At 45.2% G+C, this 25,952-nt stretch overlaps 1 protein-coding gene across 1 annotated transcript in view; it reads left to right on the plus strand.

Annotated features, from left to right (window-relative positions):
• The window catches only part of LOC138970870 (cleavage and polyadenylation specificity factor subunit 3-like), a 96,708-nt gene that overhangs the window by 35,518 nt on the left and 35,238 nt on the right, over positions 1-25,952 (plus strand). The window contains exon 9 of the mRNA XM_070343437.1: positions 23,448-23,606. Coding sequence (XP_070199538.1) covers positions 23,448-23,606 — 159 coding nt within the window. The remainder of the gene's footprint in view (positions 1-23,447; positions 23,607-25,952) is intronic.

Below are 25,952 nucleotides of genomic sequence, written 5' to 3' on the forward strand. Positions count from 1 at the left end.
CTTTACCCTGATCACGGGGTCAAATAATACAGAGTGCCCCTTTCTCACCAAGCTCAAACACTCAAAACAACTGACACAAGTTAAATTACCAGGGGGTTTACCTTCAAATACAAAACTTCCAATGTATTACTCTCTAGAACTAAAACAACCCAAAACAACACTCTAAATCCTTTACTCTAAAGCTATGCTTTAGATTCCCTATGCTTTAAAACAATTAAATCCTCCCTCCAAACTACACTCCAAAACTCTACTCTAAATCCCCACTCTCAACTTTAATAAAAAATAAAATAAAATAAAAAACACAATAAAACTCTAATCTAAAACCTCAAGTTCCTGAACCTAACTGAAATCTAGCTAAACCTAACTGCAACCCCGTCTAACGAAACCTAACAGAACCCCTCTAACGAAACCTGACTAAAATCCCTCTACTAAAACCCTGTCGCACATTCCGCCATCCTGCAAATCACAGAATGCACGCCATAAGCATACATAAACAACTCAACAATTTCAACTACCACAAACTAAATCCTTTAACAACAACAAAACACATCATTCCTTCCAAATAACATGCCTACAAACACTCAAACGGTTTTCTAAAACATTCAATAAACAAAAGTTTTCCCGAACATTCAACTCACAAAACAATCTACTTGAACATTCAAATAAATCCTCCCAAAGCATGTCACAACCTGCACACTTTAATGCTGTTTTACCCATTATATAAAAATAGCATATGAATAACATACCCGTCTCAGAAAAATCACATCACGGTTCCTTTTCTGTTCGTAGCAAACCTGCCACGCGACCGCTCACTGGATACGTCTGTTCAGTTCGAAGCCCCAGCGAAAAGAGTGAATACCCCAACCCAACATCCCGCGTGCCTTTGTCACAAGGTTAAAATAAATTCAACTCAGAGGGGTGTCGGGTACCGAAAAGCGATCATTTTACCTATGCAAATTTAAGAATCGGCTCTTCCGCCAGACCATTTCAATACAGACAGAACACAGTCTCGGAAACCTTAGTGGATCCCCGATAGTACAGGTTTGAATCCTCAATAGCACAGAGGTACCACGAGTTCACGAGTTCAAACGGATGCGCAAAAGTACATGTGTACTGTAACTGTCGTTCCCAAGCTTACACATGCATCATGGAAATTGAAAGTGTCTGAATAGGTTGTTATTACGGTTTATGTGAAAGATATAGACATTTGTCATCATTTTCACGAGTTTTCATTCACAAGCACTTGGGAAATAAATCTCATGTTCCCCGGGGAATAAATCCCCGGTTACCATAGTTGCAGGAAGCCCTATTACATGGATAATCAAAAGCAAACCCAACAGAAACGCTCGAGGATTCTTCGGCTCATTTCATTGGCGTTTCCCCAGACCTAAACAGACGACAAGACACTGCTTTGCAAAGTTCCAAAAACCAACTGGCAAACTGGCAAAAGTAAACAAAAAACCAAAACTACTTCAATAAATTCGTCACAAACAAATGAAACCTACCGATATGTTATGTCTTCTTACAAAGTCATGGAGTGCGTGTATCTGTGTTTCGATACACAGACGTTCGGAGAAACACGAACGTCAAGTTCAAGTAAAACGACACCTGACACACACATTTTGACCCGTGCACAAGACGTTGTATCGATAAACGAAGCACAAATAAGATGATGAAAGTGTGTATAGAGAGGAGGTGGAACAGTTGGTTGGCTGGTGCTCTGACAACAACTTGGAGCTCAATGTCTCTAAAACCAAAGAAATGATTGTAGATTTTAGAAAGAACAAACTCGCACTCACCCCTTTAGAGATCAACGGTGAAAGTGTTGAGCAGGTCGACTCCTTTAGATTTTTAGGCACAATCATCTCGAGCGACCTCACATGGGACAAAAACACAGAGCCCATCATCAAGAAGTCTCAGCAGAGGCTTCACTTCCTTAGACAGCTGAAGAAATTTAGACTGAACCAAGCCATCCAAAAGCAGTTCTATAGGGCCACTGTAGAAAGCATCCTGTGTTTTTCAGTCACCGTGTGGTTTAGCGGTGCCAATGCTAGGAACAAGGAAGAGCTGGAGCGCATTGTCAGACAAGCGTCTTGTATTGTGGGTTGCGAACTTCCGTCAGTCGCCTCACTGTACAGCTCACGTTTAGCAAAGAGAGTTAGGGGTATAGTGGCAGACTCATCTCACCCAGCCGGCCATCTGTTCGAGCTCCTCCCGTCAGGCAAGCGCTTCCGCGCTCTGAAGAGCAGGACTTCTCGTTTCAGAAACAGTTTCTTTCCTGAGGCAGTCCTTGCGGCCTCAATGGTGGATCGTTCTTAGATCTGTTAGATTTGTGATATGTGTCAGTTAAAGTTTTGAAAGGGATCGAGTATCCTTAAATGAAATATCTTAATAGATGTAAGGGGTGTGTCCTTTGAATAACTGTGTTAGCATGTACTCGGATTTATTATATTGATGACTATATTTTTAGATACGATTTTAGGGAATTCGTTTATCTTTATCCATGTAACCTGTGATTACTCCTGTCAAATTGGTGCTAAAAGAACAACCAGTCCGTTTTGAACTGTCTGGTTGGTGTACACATGTAAATAGGCCCAGTGAAATTGAACACTTTATCTGTACATATTTATTATGATATAATATGCGTGTGGAAGGAGTGTGAAGTTTGGATGCATACACCATAACAAAATCCTGTGCTTTGCATTTGGTAAATAAACTGTTTGACTTGAACAATAATAAAAACAAAGAAAATAGCAACACGATATGCAAACATCTAACAAAGCCGAGCAAGCAGAATGACGGGTCTAATGAAAAACAAAGAGGTACCGAGTCGAAAACAAGATCGCGATTCTTTCCTTCGCTGCACGACGCAAATCTTCTGTGACCTTTGACCAAACGTAGCTTCCACATTCGATCACTCAGCTTAATATTTACAACAGAAAGCCGAGGGGGTGGAATACCCAGATGAACCTACAGAACTGTGCATCCTCAAACTTGACATATTCATCCCAACTCATTTAATGAACTCAAAAACACAGAAAGTTGCTTTCACACGCCATCTTTGATTGCCAGTGGTTATCAAACCGGTACCCGTGTGGTTATCAGCACGGGACCCGTATTTCAAAGCATGGCTCCCTGGGTTGATTGTGCACTTGTTTTCTCACTACAGTAGTACCTGCCATATCCGGTCACCCATTAGTCATTGCAAAGGTGACCGCAAATATCAGGTGGCCGTTCATTACAGGCCCCCTCCTCCTCCAAAAAAACCCAAAAAACACGATCAAGTTTTCATCAAGAAAAGAAAGCGATCATCCACGAGCCGCCGATTCATTGTCTCTGTTAGTTTTGCTTTCGTTTATACATCTTAATTATTTGCGTGTTTAACTCGATCGTCCTGGCTAAGCTATTGTTTCGTATGTTTCTATGTGTGTTGTTTGGATTATTATATATGTATTTGAGTGTCAGATAAACAAGTGTTTCAAACTCACATCAGCTGTGATCGATCCGGAAGTGACTGCCGTAAATGTACATGTATGCGCATGTCTGTATTTACAGTTTGCGCATGCGTAAGTATTCATGTCGTCTGCTCGTGCTGTGCCGTCTGTGCACACAACACACACACACACCACAGGCGCTCGCCCGCGAAAGTGACAAGTGGCCGTTAAGTGGCCGCTCCTGTCGAGTAAGAGGGGCACCTTAGGGCAAAAATCAGTGACCGTTGACCGCGTCAGACAGGTTAACGGCCATTAAGAGTCAATTATAGAAGGAAAACTCATTAGTCATGGGAAAGCTGGCCGCTCCGGGTAGGTTCACGCCCACGAAAGGGCCGGAAATGGAAGGGACTACTGTACCAAAATGATGACAAAAACGATGTTTGATGGTTTGTTGACAGACCAGCTTTTTTGTCGGTCCTCGGGGGGCATATCGACTTTTGTTTCATATTTATTGACCGCGGCCTTCGGCCTTGGTCAATAAATATGAAACAAAAGACGATATGCTCCCCCTCGGACAGACAAAAAAGCTGGTCTGTCAACAACCCATCAAACATCTTATAATGTCACGTTGCCATGCTAAACAAAAGATAAGTTTAATCTTTTTGGATACGAGGGGTGGTCAGAAAGTTGTGTAACATCACACATGTTTAACGTAACATGGGATCTGAACACACAAGACAGATAACAAAAAGCCATAGTATATAGTAACAAGCTTTTTGTGCTTCACATTTAGAGCGTATTCCGAACAAAATGCAGTCAGGGGAAACAAACTGAACTAGTTATAGGTAACAAAAACGTATATTTTGGTTGTGTCAAACAACAAACAAACATCGTCTGTGTGAAGTAACAAACAAATCCACTCGTGTGAGTCATTAAATAACATATTCTTACTCCGAATCACATTAGCATTGAGTCACCTGAGATGCTTATCACTGAAAAACGCTTACCCGGCTAAAAATTTTAAAGGGAAGCAACCCCATCACCAAAACGAAAGTGAAAGTAGCTTTGGTAATGGGCCAGCACACTGGGAGTTACCTCCCATACGGGTGTGTGCCACATCACTTCCTCTAGGAACACGTGCCTAATCTCATACGTCTTTTTCACCTCGGAGAGGACGGTTCACTTTTAGAACGCTCTGTGGCTGACCTTGTGTGTTTGAGTGACACCCGCCGGCCACGTTACCCAGCTTTTCTGCTCGCCTTGCCTACAGTTTGGTGAGCTCGTTCCCGTTTGTTGTTGGTTGTTTGCGCTGTTTTCGTTACTGTACGTTGTCCATTTTTTGCGGACTTGTGTGTCAGTGACTTGCGTGTTTCGCCATTTTGTTGTGTGAGTTAGTTAGCTAGCTCGTGTGACTTTGCTTGTAGCTCTGCGTGCCCCTTTTCTGTGTTGGGCAAGTGTAGCTATCGTATTTTGTTGACGCGAAAGTGTGTGTGTTTACTGTGTTTTCAGTCGTTTAGACTTACGTTTCAGTAAATTTTTTCGCGTTGTTCACGTGGATTTGTCAGCATGTCTGATTCAGACAAGCGCCGTGGCAAGTCGGACCCCAAGGGGAAAGTTAAGCCTAAGTCTTCCTCTTCCAAAGCAGTTTTACTCGTTACAGACCTAGAACGTAACACTTTGTTGTCTGTACCTATTTCGGCGCCTAGCGCTGTTACTACTTCTGCTTCTTTTACGGCGCCTAGCGCTACTGTTACTTCTGCACCAGTCTCTACTACGGAGACTTCGTCCTCGTTGTTAGCACCTGTGCAGGGTGCGTTGGTTTCCTCTCTGTTAAAGTCCCTGGTTCCGGAAATCCGCAGCTTGGTGCAGGCAGAGTTCCAGCGTTCCGTCGCCAGCAGTTTGGCGTTTCCGGCATCTGGCAGTGACGTCCGGACTTTGGCTTCCGTGTCTTTGCCTTCCACTTCCGGTTTGGAGCAGCGTCCTCCCTCTTCAGCTTCGGCTGGTAAGCAGAGCTGGTCCGATAGCCCTCGTGAGGCGCCTGGACGTTCTCCCTCGGGGGACAGCTCTTTCGCATCGGGTCACGACCGATACCATGCTGATCTTTCATTTCCGGCGATAACCTTCGAGGCCCTGGATTTGATCGAACAGCGGCGGCAGTCGGTTTCGGCTGCCGCATTTCCGGCACTCGCCGGAAGTGATGATCCGTCCGCTCAGGCACGCTACGGCGGTCGCGGCAGGATGGAGTATTCACTGACTTCCGGTCCTTCCGGATCGCGAAGTCAACCAGTGCAGCCTTCACTTCCGCATTGCGCGGTTCCGTCGGCTACGCTTCCGGTTTCGGCCGGACACGCCTTTTCCTCTTCTGGTGGTTCCTTCCGGATACCAGAGAGTGGATTCCAGCGTGCGCCTTCCGGCCATTTAGTGCCTAGGCTTGAGCAGGCATCACTCCACTCGGATGGGGGAGTGACGTCAGCGCATCCAGCTCCGGTTTTTGCGGATGGTCGTCCTACCTACCCTTTACCTTCACAAGGTTCTGGGCTGCAGGATGATGTTCGTGCACAGGCATTTCCGGTTTCCGGTTTGCCAGGGCATGCTTCTGCTTCCGGAACTGGTGACTTCGGTCATGGTTCCACGTGTGACTATTCTGATGCTCCATCAGTGGTCAGCGAGGAGTCTCGGGGCGTGTTTCCGTCGAAGCTCAAGACTGTTCTTGACATCGCGGCGGAAGTAGCGTCTCGTTATTTCCCCGAAGGGGTGACGGCCGCGGACTCTTCCGCTCCGGGCGTTCCTTCGGCCATGGCGGACTTCCGGCCGGCACAGGAAGATTCTTCTTCCTTCCGGTTCGCCGAGTCTCCGTCAGTGGCTTACCAACTTTCGCATTCGCTGGTTCGTCCAGCACATGCGGGGAGTGGTATTCGGCCAGTGCCTGTTCCGTTACTGCTGCCTTTTGGTCCAGTTCCGGAATCAGCTCAGCAGTGGGTGGCTTCGGCTTCTCAAGCCTCTTCCTTTGTGCCTACGGGCAATAGGAAGCTCAGCGTGCCCACTCAGAGCCAGAGCTGGCTGGCGTCTTATGCACTCCCTAGGGCTACTCTTCCGGTACCCCGGGAATTGCTGCCTCTTCTGGCTAAACCGATCAAGCGTGATTCGTTTCTGCCGGTTTCTGAGGCTTCCCTCCTCTCTGCTGAGGAGGTTGGACGTCGGCAGCTCGAACTGTCCTCCATTGCGGAGACCCTTGTTCGGACTCTGTCTCGAGCATTGACCGATTCGCTGGTTCCTTTCACTCTCAGTGAGGAACAAAATGCGGATGATGTCTGCGCTTTTGACCGCCTTGGCCAAGGTCAACGAGGAACAAATGCGGCTATCCTCCCTACAGTACACCCAAGCGGTCCTCTGTAGGAGGGATCTCTTCCTCTCTCAGTCCCAGTTCACGGAGCTTGCTACTAGGGAGACCTTGAGAGTCTTCCCGGTCTCAGAGGAATCTCTCTTCTGTTCGCTGGCAATGGATGCCAGACAGAAGGAGATTCAGTCGAAGGTGAAACAGTCTAAGCCTTCTAAGCAAAAGCAGGCTCAGACATCGTCGAACCCCAAGCCAGGTCAGAAGCCGGCCGCTCGTGGCGGGAAGAAGAGGACGGCATCGGGGAGGGGGCGTGGCGGCTCTGGAAGTAAGCCACACCCCCAATGAAGCGCTCCCGATCTCACCCCCCTCCCGCCTTCCACCTTGGTGATGGCGGGAGGCCCCTCCCGTGCACTTTCTCGTTAGATGTCGGTAGTAGACAGCCAATGGATTGTGGGAGTGGTGAGATCGGGCTTCCGCCTGCTCTGGCGGGGGGAAAAGGCGCCTGTTACCCGAGTGCCGCCGCGGTTCAAGCCCCCCTTCTCGCAGGAAGCACGTTCCGTCTTGCAGTCGGAAATTGCCTCCCTGGAGCAGAAGGGCGCGGTGGAGAGAGTTCGGGTTCACAGCTCCCTGGGATTTTACGGGCGTCTCTTCGCCGTTCCCAAAGCGTCAGGAGGATGGCGTCCCGTGTTGGATTTATCTCTCCTCAACACTTTCTTGAGGGAGATAAAATTCAAGATGGAGACGCCAGCCTCTGTCCGAGACTCTCTCCGCCCAGGAGACTGGGTGACCTCGATCGATCTCACGGACGCATATTTTCACATTCTTATGCATCCGGCCGACCGGAAATGGCTTCGTTTCCGGTGGGGAGATCAGATCTACCAGTTTCGCGCACTCCCTTTCGGGCTGTCTCTCGCACCATGGATTTTCACAATGGTGGTGAGACAGGTCTGTGCACTGGTGAGGTCCCAGGGTATCCGCCTGCGGGCTTATCTGGACGACTGGCTCGTTATGAACCAGTCACAGAGCGGCTGCTCGCAGGATACTCTGACGGTTCTTCGAGAATCCAACTTGTTGGGCTTCTCGATCAACCGGGTAAAGTCGGAGCTGACCCCGTCACAGACATTCACTTATCTGGGGATGTCTTTCGACACGGTCGCTTGGACTGTCCGGCCTTCCCAGAGAAGGGTGGACAAGCTCCAAGCTCAGATACGCTCCACTTTGCCTCTCCTGATGGCTTCCATCCGGTCTCTCGCCTCCATCTTGGGGCAGATGGAGTCTATGGCTCTTTTGGTCTCGCTGGGCCGGGTCCACAAACGCCCTCTTCAGTTCGCGCTGAAGCCGTTTGTGGACTCTCCTCTGGTGGACTGGGACGCCCTCATCCCTTTGCAGGGATGGTTCCGGTCTGCGACCCTTCCGTGGTTGGACACGGATTGGGTCTGCAGAGGTGTTCCGATCGTCGTGCCCCTCCCCGACCTGGACCTCTTTACGGATGCGTCCAGAGAGGGTTGGGAGGCACATACAGATCTTCAGACTACTTCCGGTCTGTGGACGACGGAGCAGTCCTTGTGGCACATCAACTTGCTGGAGCTAGAAGCAGTAGCTCTAGCTCTGGCCGAGTTTCTGCCCTCCCTGTACGCCAAACATGTTCGTCTGTTTACAGACAACATGACAGTGGCGGCGTACCTCAACAAGCAGGGAGGCTCGCGGTCCCCGTCTCTCTCGGAGAGGGCTTGCGAGATCCTGGTGGGGTGCTTTCAGCATCATATCACGATCTCGGCCAGGTACCTTCCAGGGAGGCTGAACACTCTGGCGGACGCGCCCAGCCGCTCCGGCACAGTGCTTCAGTCGGAGTGGACGATCACTCACGGGGCACTGCTTCGCCTTTGGGCCCAGGTCCAAAAGCCTCTGGTAGACCTTTTTGCCACAAGGTACTCGAGGAGGCTTCCGGTGTTCGTCTCGCCATTCCCGGACCCTCAGGCATGGCGAGTGAACGCTCTGGACTTTCCCTGGACGGGTCTGGAGGCGTACGCCTTCCCTCCCTTTCCGTTACTCAGCCGAGTAATCCGGAAAGCGGAGATGGAGGGGCCGGCCCGCCTTCTTCTGGTCGCCCCTCTGTGGCCGTCGCAGGTCTGGTATCCAGATCTTCTTCGGCTCGCCCAAGGGCCCCCCATTCCTCTCGCACTCGTGCGAGGGGAACTAGTGCAGCCCCGAACAGGCATTCCACACGAGGAGCCCAGTCTTCTGAAGCTTCACGTGTGGAAGTTGTTCGGGACTCGCTAAAGCGCTCTGGGGCGTCGTCTTTGACGCTGGACTTGGTGGCTCGCTCGCATAGAGCGTCCACCTCGTCAGTCTATGCTTCCCACTGGAAGGCATGGACCGCCTGGTGTTCAGCTAGAGGGGTGAGTTCGGTGGCTCCGCGCTCTATCCAGGTCGCCAACCACCTCTCTTTCATGTCTTCGCAGGGCGCCTCAGTCTCCTCGTTGAGGGTACGGCGCTCCGCTATCTCGGCGACTCTTAAGCAGATCGGTCGGTCTGTTCGAGTCGGGGGTGTTATTGCTGCAGTCATAAAAGGGGCTGCTCTTAAGGAAGCCAAGGCGCGTTTGCCCGCTCCCAAGTGGGACCTGTTTTTAATCCTGGAATTCTTACGTTCCGCAGAGTTCGAGCCTTTGAGCGAGGCCAGTCTGTTCAATGTCACTCGCAAAACGCTGTTTCTTCTTTTGTTGGCAACGGCCCGACGGGGTAGCGAGGTCCACGCCCTGTCGGGTCTGCCTGGGGATATCTCCTTTGAGTCGGACGGTTCCGCATCTTTGCGTTTCCGGCCCGATTTCCTGGCCAAGAATCAGTCTCCGGGGCAGGCCTCTCCGCTGGTTAGAGTCAAGGCTCTGACCAGCGCGTTGGCCCCGGATGACCCTGATTCGGTCAATTGCCCTGTGAGGGCTCTCCGTCTGTACTTAGCCCGGACTCAGCCGATTCGGTCTAGTTCTCAGAAGTTGTTGTTTATCTCTCTCCTTACTAGGCGCGAGAAAGATTTGTCGAAGGTAACGTTGGCCCGGTGGGTGTCCTCGCTCATCAAGCAAGCTTATGAGTGGAGTCGCACAAAGAGGGGGGGGGGGGTTATGCCCTCCTTGCCACTTGACTCGGCCCGAGCCCATGAAACGAGGGCGTGGGCATCCTCTCTGGCAGTACTGCGCTCCAGACGTCTAGAGGAGGTGCTGACAACTGCGTATTGGCGTTCCGAGGATATATTCATAAACTTTTATCTTCGGGACGTCGCGGCTCTTCGACAGGATGGCTCCAGTGGCCTTCCAGCGCTCATAGCAGCAGGCCAGTTCCTGTCCAGAACTTGATGGTGAGTTTTGATTCATTTCTAGCCCACCGCCTTGTTGATGTTATCTGCTAATGTGATTCGGAGTAAGAATATGTTATTTAATGGAAAATTTCCTAGATAAATTTTCATTTAATTAATATACTTACCCGAATCACATACTGTATTCCCTCCCACCTGCCCCGCGTATGGTTTTAAGGTTATTTAAAGCCATATGAGATTAGGCACGTGTTCCTAGAGGAAGTGACGTGGCACACACCCGTATGGGAGGTAACTCCCAGTGTGCTGGCCCATTACCAAAGCTACTTTCACTTTCGTTTTGGTGATGGGGTTGCTTCCCTTTAAAATTTTTAGCCGGGTAAGCGTTTTTCAGTGATAAGCATCTCAGGTGACTCAATGCTAATGTGATTCGGGTAAGTATATTAATTAAATGAAAATTTATCTAGGAAATTTTCCAATAAGTAACATTGAGTCAACATGTAGCTACAAGATGTACACTGAATGCCCAGAATCAGGTTATCATAGAGACAAGTAAGGCTAGGTTAGCCGAAACCCGAAGGTTGAGACGGTGAGCGCGTCTCCGCGAATACCGTTTTGCCTAATATTTGTGCAAATTGTTAAAGCAAACATATATCTATTTTATTCGGGAACTGATCAAAAATGCAAAAAAATCATGTTTGGATTTGTCATTACAATTTTCTTAGTTGGGAAGAAATTCAGCCTCAGAAATTATTTGCCCAAAATTCATAAAAATTTAGTGTTAAGGCGATGTGTGGCACTAAAATTAAACTTGGAGAATACATGGAATAACCTAGTGTTCTTGGTAGTCATTGAAGTGACTTATAACAATCAATGAAAAATGTGCAAATATTAATGGACACAGATCGGCGTTGCTATGGAAACAGCCGCCATATTGGATTTCTAGGAAACGGTTTTACAGCATCATCATACATCAGAAATGCATGATATTTGGCACAAAAATACACATGACTTTTATCTACAATCACATATCTATTTCGCAACAGCATTTAATCTGATTTTCTTCGATTTATCGTTTTCGGAAAGAAAATATAGTCGAGTGTGTTCCAATTTTGATGAAAAGTTAACGTTTTTTTCCCTTAACTCTTACAACTTGAACAGGACTAGACTACAAAGAATAGCCTAAGACTTGACAAAGAGACACCGAGCATGTCTATCACAAAATAAAACATTGAAATGTCGAACTTTTTCTTCTTCTTCTTGTCGATCACTCAGATGGAAACGCCGGTTCTCCGCGCAAATGTTGCCGTGCGCTGTAGGTCGTCCAGACTGCCATAGAGCTTCCCTTGCACCGTGGTCGCCTCCGTCCAGATCTGGCTCCTGAGGCCATCGTGTAGTGGGCAAGTCTGCAGCAGGTGTTCTGTTGTCATGCTGCCTGTTTGACAAGGGCACTGGTCTGACTGGCCAATTCTGAACTTGGTGAAAAGGTGGTGGTTCATTCGGTTGTGGCCTGTCCCCAGCCTGAATATGAGGACCTGCTCAGACCTTGTGAGCAGGTAAAAAGCGTCGTTTTTGTTGTAGTGTGGGTGCTGCTGCAACCACTTTTTGTGTTGCTTGTCCTTGATGATGGTCTTGGCTTCTTTGAAGGTGGTTGATCTGTCATTCTGGTCCTTCGTAGTGCCCTCCTTTGCCAGAGTATCTGCGACTTCGTTGCCTAGTATGTTGCAGTGAGAGGGGACCCATTGCATCACGACTGTGTGGGCTATGCACAGGGAGGTCAAGGCGGATGACAGGTCATTCAGTTCTTTGTCTCTGGCAGTGTCTAAGGCGCTGAAGAACACAACGTTGTTGGAGGAGAGTGGACTGTGCTCAATGTGGGCTGCACCTGTCTGGAGCGCTACTATTATTATTATTATTATTATTATTATTATTATTACTATTAATTATTATTATTGTTGAATTGTTTCTTGTATTGTTTTTGCTCTCCCTCACCCCTCAACCCCCTTTTCTGTACATAGTCTGATTTCTTTTTGTTTTAGTTCCTTTTATTTGGTGTTGAATGAAATGTGTTTTTACTGTGTTTTTTAATTTTCCATGTACCCTCACGGGGTTTTATTGGAATAATAAAACTTGACGTGACTTGACGCTTCAGCCTTGAAGTTGGTGGAGTAGAGCCCGGTAGCGATGGAGATGTGTTCTTCTTCTCGACCTCCTGGGTACTTTATGTAGATTCCGGCACCACCACTTCTGACAGCCTGGTCGGCAGATCCGTCAGTGTATACATGAGTCCATTGGCGTTGGGGGTAGGAGTTGTGGATGTGTTCAATGGTGAGAGACTTCAGTTCAGCACAGCTGTGGGAGTCTTTCTTGCCAACGCCAGGAATACTGCAGCGTGTCTGGGGTCTTCCTTCATCACTCCAGCTTGGGTTTTCAAGGTATTGGGGGATATCTTTGGGTTGCTGGTCCAGGATATCTTGGTGTCTCCTTTCCAACACCCTCGTCTGGTGGATGAAGCTTCCTCTCTTCAGTCTTCCTTTTGTTGGTTGGCACAGTCTGTCTTTCATGGGGTGAGTTGGCAGTCGTTTGAATTTAGCTGCCTGGGTGAGGAGTTTGGTGTCCCTTCTGTCTTCCATGGGCTCAAGGCCCATGATGTTTTCCAGCTCTTGGATAGGGGTTGACTGCATGGCGCCAGTGATGATTCTGGCCGCCTGGTTCTGCACCTTGCTGACTCTGTCAAAATTTGACTGGGCTGCTGTGCCCCATGCCGTCACTCCGTACTCAAGTACTGGTCTGACGCTGCCCACGTACATCTTCTTGAGGATTGCTGCATCTGCGCCCCACGTTGTGCCAGTTAGCTTTTTCATTAGTGCTAACCTTAGCTTGGCTCTGGCTTCGACTTTCTCTGTCTGCTGTTTCCAGGTGAGTCGCCTGTCAAAGGTCACGCCAAGGTACGTGGGGGTGTTGTCAGCCTGCAGCGTCTGTCCGCAGAGCTTGAGGTTGGCCTTCAGTTCTTTCGGGGACAGACTAAAGATCGTGTAAGTGGTCTTCCTGGTGTTGATGAGCCACTTCTTTGTCCAGTCCTCAAGCACTTTCAGCGCCTCTTGCACCCTGGCGACTTTCTTTCATGCAAGGCTTTCATGGCATCTGCCAGCTCCTGATGGTTGAACGGCTTGTTCCTGTGTTCCTCTGGCTGATGCTCATTGGAGGTTCTTCTCTCCTCTGTATCTCTGCTCTTCTTTCTTCTGGTACAGTGATGTTGCTGACTTTTTCGTAGTTGTCAATGAAAAGGTTGGCAGCCTTTCTTCCTGTCAGCAACTCTTGGCCCTGCGAGATGGTGATTGTCAACTCAACTCAACTCAACTCAACTCAACTCAAATTTTATTGGCTTCAATTTTCACATAGAAGAATTTGTCTTGCGCTTGGGATTAAGACATAGGCAGAAAGTAAGAGTATAACATATAAAAATAGCATTCATATCACATTTCATGTATCACACACAGTAATCACTAGTATAGGCCTAGGCCTACAGATATCCCATTTGTCCCTGTATCACACATGCAAATAAATAGTATCACATTTCCACGTATCACACACAATGTACATTACATAACATACAGCAAGTTTCCATCTCCCGCGCCCCCCCCCCCCCCCCTCCCACACATACATATCCTCGCACGTGCGTCGACTCCATACAAATGACATCATCAGTCCATTAACTAAAATGCACAATGACTAGTAGAGGGTACATGATACACAATACGTGCTCAACTAGACCTGCTAACTAAAATAATAACAGAGACAGAAACAAGAACTGGGCACAACATTTACACGTGTGTGACCTACTTTACATCAAGTGCCTGTGATCTATAAATAACAATGATTGCGTTTAAAATAAAACATGAATAATGCCGATGTTTGCTAACAATGAATACATAAAAACTAGGATAAGAATGTATGTGCTTTCATAATATGATTATTTTATAAAACACAGTGGGGAAATTTGAAAATAATTTTTATACGAAACTGCGCACATTGAGTCGAGCTCTGTAGCGTGTGTGTTCGGAGGCAGAAGACACACATGGCTGTGGGTATTAATTGTTGTGAGATTCGATGGATTACAAGGGATCGACTTCGGCAGGGCAGAGGGAGGTACAAAACGGTGTGCTGTATTGCTGTGTGTGGGTGTGCTGTGCAGACCTTCTGTGTTATGTGCATGTTCTATTTTAGTCTGTCGTCTGCTGTTCGTAGGCTTCCTCTGAGGGCCTATTGTGTACAAGGGGAGGTCACTTCCGCCCTATAAACAACCACATGTGGAGACCCACAGAAATACCATAACATCGTAATAAGAGAGGGTAAAAATACTGATAACAGCAAGGTAAGACAAGTCTAGGACATTATTTCTCGCTGCTCTTGTGTCTTCGCCGTTCATGGCTTTCGTCAGCTTCCACAGCTTGTTGCCGTCCCTTTCTAGGTTCAGCTTCTCCGTCTTCTCCCTCCAGCTTGATCTTGCTGCTTGGAGGTAGGCTCTCCTGTACTTGGCAGTGGCTGCTTTCAGGGTGATGTTGTTGTCAACAGAGGGGTTCTCCTCCACTTCTTCTCTGATACTGCTGACTTCATCCTCAAGCTCCTGAAGCTCTTCCGTCCAGTAGGGCCTGTAGTTCTTGCGTGCGCCCCGTGGGATTGTTTCTGAAGCTGCTTTCAGGATGGCCTGGTTGAAGTTCCTGGTGACCCGGTTGATGTTCAGGTCGTCTGTCTTCAGGCCCCTGGTGTAGAGGTCTGTGAGGCTCGCAAATATGTTCCAGTCTGCCTTCTTGTAGTTCCATCTTGGAAACGTTGTACTGTTCTGTGGCCTGTACTGCAAGTTGATGGCCAGCTTCACTGGCCGGTGGTCGCTGCCTCCTAACTGGCTCAGTATCCCTCTAGTGGTTTTCTTGGAGAGGTCATCAGTTGCGAAGGCAAGGTCTGGGGCGGAAGTCGACAGCCACCTGCGTGAGAAGAAGGTGGGTGGGTCTTCTGGATCGTTCAGCAGTATCATTTGAGCGTCGATCTGCCAGTCCTCCACTTCCTCTCCTCTTCTGTCCGTCTCCTCGTAGCCCCAACAAGTTGAGTGGCTGTTGAAATCGCCAACAACCAAACAGTTCTCGGCTGGTAGATTTTCCAGATACTGCAAGGAAAGTTCTTTGTCTGGGGGGCAGTACAGGTTGTAGATGGTAATGACAGAGCTGTCCACTGTGATTTTGACTCCTTGGACTTCAGTTTGCTGATTTGTGTCCACTTTGATTTCTTGTGCTGGTATACTGTTCTTGATGAGCATCAGCACTCCTCCTTTGTGTCTTCCTTCTCTGTCCTGTCTGCAGGTTTGGTATCCTCTGATGGTGAACCGGTGGTTCGGATTCAGGTGCGTTTCTTGGATACAGGCTACATCAATATTGTCGGCATACAGTCTTTCAGTGAGAGGAAGCTTTTTGTTGTACACTCCTTCCGCATTCCATTGAAGAATGTTCAGCGGTCGAGGAGTCTCCTGCGCGCTTGTTGTTCTTCTTTGGCCAGTAGCATTTACCCTCCGCCTCCGTAGCCTGGCTCCTCGCGGCGGGACGGGGTGACCTCCGGTAGCTTGGGTTGGGCCCCTTTGAGGCATAGGGCCCGGCACTCTACCAGCCCGGGGGGACTCCACAGGTAGAGCACCATCACGTGTTGAATCGTCGTTGTCCATCATGGGAGTGAAATGCGTTGCACTGTCGTTATGCGCACTTTGGCCCAGCGCATCCGTCTTCAGCAGTGGTTTCTTCTCCGACTTTTCCTTGTCGTAGGAGACTTGCCGTCCATGGCTGCAGAACGTCCCCCGTCCTTGGTTTTTTGTCTGAGTGATCCTTCTCATACCCCATTAGCCTCGGGGAGAGGTGGCTGAATTAGTCTGACCTCTACCCTTTGACCTGTCCAGCTTGGGTGGCCCTACCAGGAGTTTACACTCCCGCTGGCATAGCTCTCCGGGTCATCGAGGCACTCAAACCACCACACCGCGCTAAGGAATCAGCCTTGTGGTGGCGTCGAACTTTTTAAAAATATTAACTTTAAGAGCGAAGAGTCGCAAAAGGTTGCCTACGTAACATTCGTCCCTCGTTGGTAACGACTCATAAAACGCTCCACGCCTGCTGCGTTCCAAAAATATATGGATTTTTTTTTAATGGAAAAACCTTTCAGCGATGCTGAAGAACATCACATGTGAAAGAAACACCAAGTTTGATGCGTTGATAAGTGACAAATATCATTTTTAACGATCCAGCGTAACCAGAACAAATAGAAACGAAGCTTAGTGGCGACACGCGAAAGGCAAAATCACATTTAAATCGAATCAAATTTACACGGCGCACATTCTAACACGTTCATTTCACATCAGTTGTGCCTAATAATACACACAGTCGCATATTCGTGCGTGCAGAAGTTATAGACATGTTCACGTAGTTCGCGGTTGGTTTTAGAAACCAAATGTTACGTAGGCAACCGTTTTTTTTAACGATCCAAATGCACACTGTAAACATGTGTAGGGGAAAACAGCTAAGTGCATATGTAACACTAGCACAAAACACAACGAAGATGTATATCGGGGAGTTCTTGGTCGCATTTCATTAGTAGTCACACGGATACTTAAAATCAAGATTTAAGCATGTCACACAAAAACCGCCATTTTTGACGTCATTTTCAGTGTTTGCTTTCATACAAAACACTAACCAACCGAACGATTTTCTTGATTATATTATCGTGATCTCTTTGGTTAACTTGCAGTCTGTTGATATCCTTATATCATTCGAGAAGCAAGAAAAACATTCCGAAATTTTACTCCAAAGTCATGACCCTCTTGTGGTACACAGCTTTGTGGAAGGACCTATATATATGTTCTTTTGTAAAGGGCCTAGAGCCATAGGTTAGGCACTTAAAAATGTCCAGTTATTATTATTATTATTATTATTACAGCGTAGCATGCTACGTTTTAAGACAAATTGTTACGCCAAGATTTTTACGTAGATTCACAAGCCCTAGCTCAGGGATGGCCAAATCGTCAGCCCGGTCGCCAGGGGCAAGTAAAAAATGCGCCGGGCTAGTATAAACTGTCTGGTCCAGTGCAAAACAACTGTCAGTTGTACTATCAAGTTTCAAAGCCATTGAAACACTTTACAGTGCAGGAACTTCTGTCGTCTGCAAAAGCACCGCCATCTTGTAGTGAAATGAGAACGAGGCTCCTATCTCGGTTGCTCTTTCGGCATTGTATTCGCACTGCACCTGGGCTGTTAGTACTTTCCTTTCTAATTTCAACTCCACATATGTCTATCATCAGTGCCCGTATGCTTATGGGGGAAGTTCGCGAAAACTCCCGAAGTTTTGAGTGACATCAGAAGAACTTGCCTCACTTTCGTATGCATGGGCCGGAAGAAGGGCTTACATCGAAGCAAAGCGAGGAAGTAATTGATGGTAGTTTGCGACAACTTCCTACGTTTTGAGCGACATCGGAAGTACATCCTCAATTTCGCATGCATGGGACGGAAAAAAGTGCTTACTTTTGAAGCAAGCGAGGAAGTAAGTGAGGGTAATTGTACTACAGCGAAACCCAGAAGTAAACACGCTGCTTCCAAAGTTTCTCAGTGCAAAATAGCAGGGCTTTTCTTCGGTTTTTCATATAAAACCGATCTAACGCAAATGAAAGTCCCAAATAGAGAAAATAGACAGAAAAGTCGTATCTCGTGCGTGCATTTCGTGTAAATTTCCCTGAATACAAACCTGAGTTGCCAGCTTTGACTTTTGTTCGTTCTGGGTCAGCTGGCCACCACTCTTAAAATTTCATCCCCGCTTATAGGGGGGGGGGGGGGGGTGTTTCTATGTATATGGGCGTCTTTGTGTGTTTGTGTGAGAGTGTGCGTGTGTGTGTGTGTGTGTGCGTGCGTGCGAGCGTGCGTGCATGCGTGCGTGTGTAGGTGTGCGTCTGTTCATTCATTCATTCGTTTGCAGTGCACGCGCGCACATGTGTGTGTATGTGTGTGTATGTGCGTGCGTGTGTGTGAAAGTGTTTGTATGTATTTGTGCGAGTGCCTGTGTGTGCGTGCGTGCGGATATAATTGTGCGTTTGTTTGTGTGCGCGTGCGTGTGTGTGTGTGTTCGACGGTGTGTGTGTGTGTGTGTGCGCACCCCCCCACCCCCCCCACACACACACTATTATGAGCTGATTATTTGAGCCTCGATATTTTATTTATTTTCTTACGTTTTATGTTGTTTGTTGTGATTCACCACACTCGAGTTTCTCGAAATTGAGATAATAAAGTGTTCTATGTCTAACACACATGCACACACGCGCGTAGGATAAACAAATCCAATCTTGACTTTCAACTTTACATAAACATACATCCTGTTCACAATTAAAGGTCCTTGTCTACATTTATATACCGAAATCGCCATTTGGCCATTAAAATGCAGAGTCTGTTATCTACAAATATCAACAATACACCCCCTTTCGATCGGGAAAGACGAAGCCAGTGTCGCCGTTTGAAAATTCATTGTAGTATTCCAGCGCAGTACTCATAGTAGGATATCCTTATTTGGAAAATGCCAAGCGCAAAACTCCTCTCAAATCCCGTGCATTTCGTGCGTTTAAAAAAAAGCGTGGACAGCGCTCCAGTGTCAAACTGTTGCTGCACTTGTTTGGGCGTGGCTATAAGCATAGTGACATGAATTTGATTGGTCAGTATTTTTTAGGCAAAGCACATGTTCTCAGCAAACAGAAAACAAAATCTTGGAAGCGTGAGTCACGCTACCCAAAAATAAAATCTTTGTTTACATATTTTTTTTTTTCTATCACTTTTTTTCCCCATGGTTCATTCATCATTTGACATAATTTAGTATCGAAATCTAACCATAAGATTATTGAAAAAAAGCAAAAATGTAGACGACCACCTTTAACGAGGAAAAACATAATTTACTAACACCTAAGTACAACAATTTATCTTTTGTAAAAATTTGGACACACATTTTCCCAATTAATATGAAAGTTACTGAACTTATCTTCTTTTCACTACACCTTATATCTTGATTCCCCCAAAAACTTGAGTTCTGCCTTTTTTTCTTTGACCAGTAGCCCAAAACTTTCGCTCTAACCAAACAGTTTTACCGATACACAATCATTAAAAAAAAAAAAGAGGTTTAACATAACCGACTTCGCTACCACATAAACAAAAAAAGTTTTATTCTCCCCAACATTCTGGTCAACAAAATCATTATTACAGACAGTCATTCAATTTCAAGACAATCATCACAGCTTTGAACAGACCATTTCGTTCAACCAGTCAAAAACAACAACTATAGTAAAAGCTACAGCGCGATCAACGTTCGCCCATTTACGAACTCGCGATGAGATTTGTTTCTTCTGGTCGCCAAGCCTACTGTTTACAAACGCATGCGCACTAATTGGGATTCCCCCAATTTCCTCGACCTTGACCTCAGGACTCTCGAAGCCACTACTTCGGCGTTCAAGTTAGCTCGTGCATACCGAGTAGCTGGCAACTTTTCTTCCGAAGTTCCCACTTTCAAAGTTAATTTCATCATTTTTACGACGATATCGCATCTTAAAGGTCCTTACCCATCTAAAAAAAAAACTCCAACGCATGCTACAATTGCATGACATTCCGGTTTTAAAGGCAGCTCATTGGGAAATGAGCTCAGACACAATATTGAAGACGTGAAATGCGTCAATCGAGCAACTGTCGTAACTTGGCTACAATGAGACGGTCGGCTACCTTGCACCATAGACACGAACTGTGACATTCTTGTTTAATTTAGGTGAAAAGCTTGAAACAGCGGGGCTCAAAACCGACAGTACGATCATTTACTGACCGAAAAAAACGTGCTCGAGTCATTCGGCGAAGGTGGTGAGCTTTCAAACTACCACGAATGAATAACTGATAACACATCTTTGCATAGTGCTTTTTTTAGACGAGTAGCATAGTGCAGTGGTTACGGATTCGGAATTTCAATCCGACGCTCTGGGTTCAAGTGCCGCTGGGAGCTACAAATTTTTTTTTTTTTTTTTAATTAACCTTTTTCTTAATAGACCTTAATTGCATTCAGACTGCAACAACCGGTTTTTGCCTCTGTGTTAATTTTTTTTAAACGCGTAACGAAACTGTCCTATGCTTTAACAAAAAAATCGAATCTTGACTGCATAATGTTCTTCTTTTTAAACTTTACCAGTAACCCAAAGTTTCTCTATAACCAATCTATGTTTGTCCAACAAAGAATTTTACCGATATAAAATTATTAAACACAAGTTCAACATACAGTAATTGTTGTACTTCTTGTGAGAACGAAATTGATTATACTGATTTTTTTGTTTTTGTTTTTGGTGCCCCAAAATTATGTTCACTTGGAAATGCATTGAGGATAAAGTGATTTGTAAATATAATATGATTATTAAAAATTACCGTAAAGGAAGTTTTTTGGGCGTGTTTAAAATACATTTAGAAATATTATTGTTAACGATATAGGTACATTTAAAGTAGAACAATTAATATAAAAAGCAGAAAAAAAGAAAAGAAAAAAAGATCAATGAAGAGGGATACTCTCCACAACAACAAAAAAACACAAAAAAGGGTTGAAGCAAGCAGCTGAGATAAAAAAAATTTTTAAAAAAGTTCAACATAATCATTTACTCTTCTCCTAACATTCAAGCCAACAAAGTCATTTGTCATAGACAGTCATTCTATTCCAAGACAATCTTCACAGGTTTGAACCGACCCTTTCGTTTAACCATTCAAAAAAACAACAGCAATAACGCTGTTAGTAGTCTACAGCGCGCTCAACGTTCGCCTTTTTGAACTCGCGATGAGATTTGTTTCTTCTGGTGGCAAGCTTACCGTTAACAAACGCATGCGTACTTGTTAGGATTCCCCCAATTTTCGCGACCTTGACCGAATACTCTCGAAGTCACCACTCCGGCGTTCATGCATAGTGAACAGTTGGAAAGTTAAACTTCGGGAGTTCCCACTTCCGAAAGAGGCCTCTACTTCCAGTGTTGCTGACTTCCTCCTCATGCATACGGGCCCTGGTGGACCCTCATAAAAAAATAACTTGATAAGTCTGATGCCGAAAGGAAGAAGATAAGAAAACAGTTTATACGAGAAGCAGAAAAGATCGACCAATCAAAGAACACTCGCGAGTGCTGTTTTGAAAAAGATTTTCAAGAACACAGAAAGACATATATTTGACTGGAACAACATCGCTCAAATTGGAACATCGCCCAGCTCCTGTGATATCTCTGACGATGTGTGTATGTGTGCATGTGTGTGCTTGTGACTGACGCTTGATTTTAATTGTTATTTAGTGATAATGGTGCTAATTTTACATTTTTATTTTAAATTTTTAAATTTTTTTTAATTGATGTTATTGAATTTATTTATGTTTTATAACTTTGTATGTTGGGTGTGCTTGGCTAGAGTGAACGGAGTGATAACCGCATGTCAAAACGAATTCCCAAGCTGGGGCAATAAATGTTCTGTATTCTGTATTCTGTCAAATATCGAGTCGCACGAAACATAGTTTGCTCAAAGTTTGATTGCAACTTGCGCGAAGAATAGTACCCCCCCCCAAAGAAAACAAGTCGCGTAAGGCGAAACTACTACATTTAGTCAAGCTGTGGAACTCACAGAATGAAACTGAACGCACTGCATTTTTTCACAATGACCGTAGTCCGCCGCTAGTGCAAAAGGCAGTGAAAGTGACGAGCCTGTTTAGCGCGGTGGCGGTTGCGCTGTGCTGCATAGCACGCTTTACTGTACCTCTCTTCATTTTAACTTTCTGAGCGTGTTTTTAATCCAAACATATCATATCTGTTTGTTTTTGGAATCAGGAACCGACAAGGAATAAGATGAAATTGTTTTTAAAACGATTTCGGAAATTTAATTTTAATCATAATTTTTATATTTTTAATTTTCAGAGCTTGCTTTTAATCTGAATATAACATATTTATATGTTTTTGGAATCAGAACATGATGAAGAATAAAATAAAAGTAATTTTGGATCGTTTTATAAAAATTTTAATTACAATTTTCAGATTTTTAATGACCAAAGTCATTAATTAATTTTTAAGCCTCCAAGCTGAAATGCAATACCGAAGTCCGGCCTTCGTCGAAGATTGCTTGGCCAAATTTTCAATCAATTTGATTGAAAAATGAAGGTGTGACAGTGCCGCCTCAACTTTTACAAAAAGCCGGATATGACGTCATAAAAGACATTTATCGAAAAAATGAAAAACAGGTCTGGGGATATCATACCCAGGAACTATCATGTAAAATTTCATAAAGATCGGTCCAGTAGTTTACTCTGAATCGCTCTACACACACACACGCACAGACACACACACAGACACACATACACCACGACCCTCGTCTCGATTCCCCCTCTATGTTAAAACATTTAGTCAAAACTTGACCAAATGTAAAAAAGCCAGCTGTGGAAGACTATTGAACGCCCAGATGTCAATCGTATTACCGCTATGTTGCATGTGACAAAAAATGTGACAGTCATTCATACTATCACTGTGTCACACATTTTGTGTGTTGTATGTTACGGGCTAGTGAAATTTCTGACGGGCTAGTGGCTTTCTTGCGGTTACTTGCCTCAGGCTGGCGAGTTAGATTTCTGAGATTTGACCATCCCTGCTAGCTGAAGGGGTTTTGTTATTCAAAATCAGCACTATGAATTAGGTGTAAAGTAGATCTTTGCTTATTATTACACTGTAGTTTATCCTGTAAATGGACATTTCAGAATCAAATGCCAGTTGGTTTTATTGTTGCTGCAAGCATGCAGTGAATTAATTTTGATTTGCCTAACAGTCAGCGGTATGTTTTGGGGAAGAAAGTATTGTAACTCGCCAGTAAAGCAGAAAGATGTAGAAACTATTAAGTGATTACAAAAACTCAAGAAGAAAAATTTATTTTCTCTTCTTGTTGTTTTTAGTGTATACAAGTAAAAGACAATCATCAAATTTAGCCGGTGTTTCCTATACTGGTCTTTTACTGTATTGTGCTCAGGGAAGAGGACAGACAATCTAAGTTTTTGTTCTAACCTTTTGAATTAATTGTTGTTGTCCTGGGCCTGTTTCACCTCCACGCCAGCAAGTTTACTTACTTAGCTCTCTGAGGGCCTTCTTGCACTGATCTCACAACAATTTCCCTGATGAAATGAAAAGGAATTTCTGTCAACATTTTGCTGCTTTCTATGCAATTTACCAAGAGTATAGAATTTGCTTCTAAGTACATCCACTATTCATATCGCATGATTTTCGGTGAAAAATACTCCAGATTCCCTGACGCTGCTGCTAATTCTCTTTCAGAACATGGAGCAGTTTGAAGACATTGGTCCCTCAGTGGTGCTTGCTAGTCCTGGAATGATGCAGTCTGGCTTATCCAGGGAACTGTTTGAAGCCTGGTGCACGGACAAACGCAATGGCTGCATCATAGCTGGCTACTGTGTGGAAGGCACCCTGGCCAAGGTGAGTCACAACGAGTCATAACTCCAGTTGGTCAATGGAAAGACAGATTATGGACTTCATGCCTTGAGTTGTCTTTCTTTGAATTTGAAAAGTGCTTTAACACTTTCTAGTTTTTTTTAGCCGAGACCAGCTGTGCTTTAGCAGGTCACTCAGAATTAACTGTGTAGAAACTGTGTATCAACACGCTGGAATGCAGGCGTTAGATTGATGATACAGGAAGCGACTGAAGCTAACAGTCTGAGCGAATATATCCGTACCTGGTCAGATAGAGCCAAATGAGTGGGTACGGATATATCCGTACCTGGGAGACAATGAGTTAACAAGAGGCACACTTTGAATAAAGGCACTTGAAGTTAAGTAGACAGAAAGGTTAATTATGTGTCGAGCATATGTGGACATCCAACTCTACGGTATTGTTTCCACCAACTGTATTTTTTGGACTACAAGGAACTTTGTTATAAAAGGGCTCAACCCCCATTTTTAAGGTAAAAATGAGAAAAATCCACACAATAGGCATTTTCAGTGTATCGGCACATCAAAGCAGGATTACAGAGTGGAAATATTTGCTCCCCATGTGCAGTGAGATAAAAAGGCAGGTGCATTGTAATAGCTGGTTGGCCTTGTGACCTTGGGTCAATGACCCATGCTTTTCAGTCACTGACCTTCTTGCCCAGGGTCAATGTCCGAGTTTTAACTATGAAACTGACTCCTTTAAAGGTCTGAGAGGAAACTGCCAGAGTAATAGTAGCAGAAACATGCATAAGAGAGGGAGTGTTATGTTTCTTTGTATAGCAGTGTGGGAACTGCAATCTTCTTCGGCCATACACAAGGCGATACCGTCAATAGGGTGCAGGGGTTAAAGTTGAGAGAAAAAGTTGTGCCTTATAGGCCCGAAAGTACGATAACTCACATTATTATGGTTATTCATTTACAAAAACTCAAGAAGAAAAATTTATTTTCTCTTCTTGTTGTTTTTAGTGTATACAAGTAAAAGACAATCATCAAATTTAGCCGGTGTTTCCTATACTGGTGCAAAACTGAGATGGTACCTAGTGGCATGGGTTATGGTGTCAATGTGAAATCCCAGTGTTGTAAATGTGCACATACAGTGGAGTCCGGGTACAACGAATCTCAAGGGAGATACATTTTATTTCGTTATATCAGTAATTCGCTGTAGAGTTTTCAACCCTAAATGGCCTCAAGACAAGTTTTCCCAATCACCTTCAGATGATCGTCCCATCGATCTTTCCTTGGAGAGTACAATCTCTGCATGTTTTCAACAGCTTCATAATATAATCCATAGAGAGAGGCAAACTAACAGCGGGAGGTGCATGAAAAGCGTCAGTTTTCACGATAAAACTTTGACTCGCTCATTCACGGGACATAACTGCACTCCGGACTGTCCACAGTGTTGAGCAATTTAGGAGACTTCACTGCCTGAGGAGAGTATTGATTCAAACGAACGCGTGGTTCTATATCGCGTCACTCGGTCACGGATCGGAGAAAACAAACAGTTTCAGATTTCGAAACCATGTTCGTCAGCCATTGTTTTTAGCAAGACAGACCACATGTGCACGAGCTTCGCTGACGTACATCGCAAAATGTCATGACGTCACCACAACTTTCGGTTTTGGTTCGATCTGTTCCGTTCACCTTCCGCTGTTAGTTTGTTCAGAGTTCGCTCATCACGCGATGTGCACTTGTGTTTGTGTATTTTTGTGTATTTTTGTCTTTGGAGACAATTATTGACATCAGTTCGTTGTAGCCTTGTGACATTTAGAGACAAAACGGCTCCGGGGCGATGAAAACGTGTTTGTTAAAAGAGGGGTTCGTTATGCAAATGAGTTCAAAAGGTTCGATGTAGCCGGAAAGTAACAAGTAAGAAATAGAAGGCTGTCTGCCGGGAAATCAATGGCAGTTTGTTAAAAGAGGGATTTCGTTATACCCAGGTTCGTTATAGCTGGACTCCACTGTACTTTGGAAGGACAGAGTGAAGAGTTATGTTGCAAAGCTGAGTATTGCTGGTAATGGAGCTCTATTTTGGAACTAAACCAAATCTGTTGTTACTCCTGCCAGTGATACATAATAATAATAATAATATGAGAATTTATAACGCGCACATATCTCACCACAAGGCGACTTCATACATGTGAAGTAGGTATGCCGCTAACAATTTGTGGATTCTATTCAGATTCATTGCAGGAAATATTAGCTTCAGGTCCTTCTGAGGGTGCAAGTCCTGTTTTGGGACAAAATTCATCTCTTTATCTGAATCATATGCATGATCTACAGCTTTTGTTGTTAGCATTTTGTCAGAAGCAAATTATAAATTGGAGCTATAAAATT

This window comes from Littorina saxatilis, linkage group LG7 (assembly GCF_037325665.1).
Source record: "Littorina saxatilis isolate snail1 linkage group LG7, US_GU_Lsax_2.0, whole genome shotgun sequence".
Classification (NCBI taxonomy): domain Eukaryota; kingdom Metazoa; phylum Mollusca; class Gastropoda; order Littorinimorpha; family Littorinidae; genus Littorina; species Littorina saxatilis.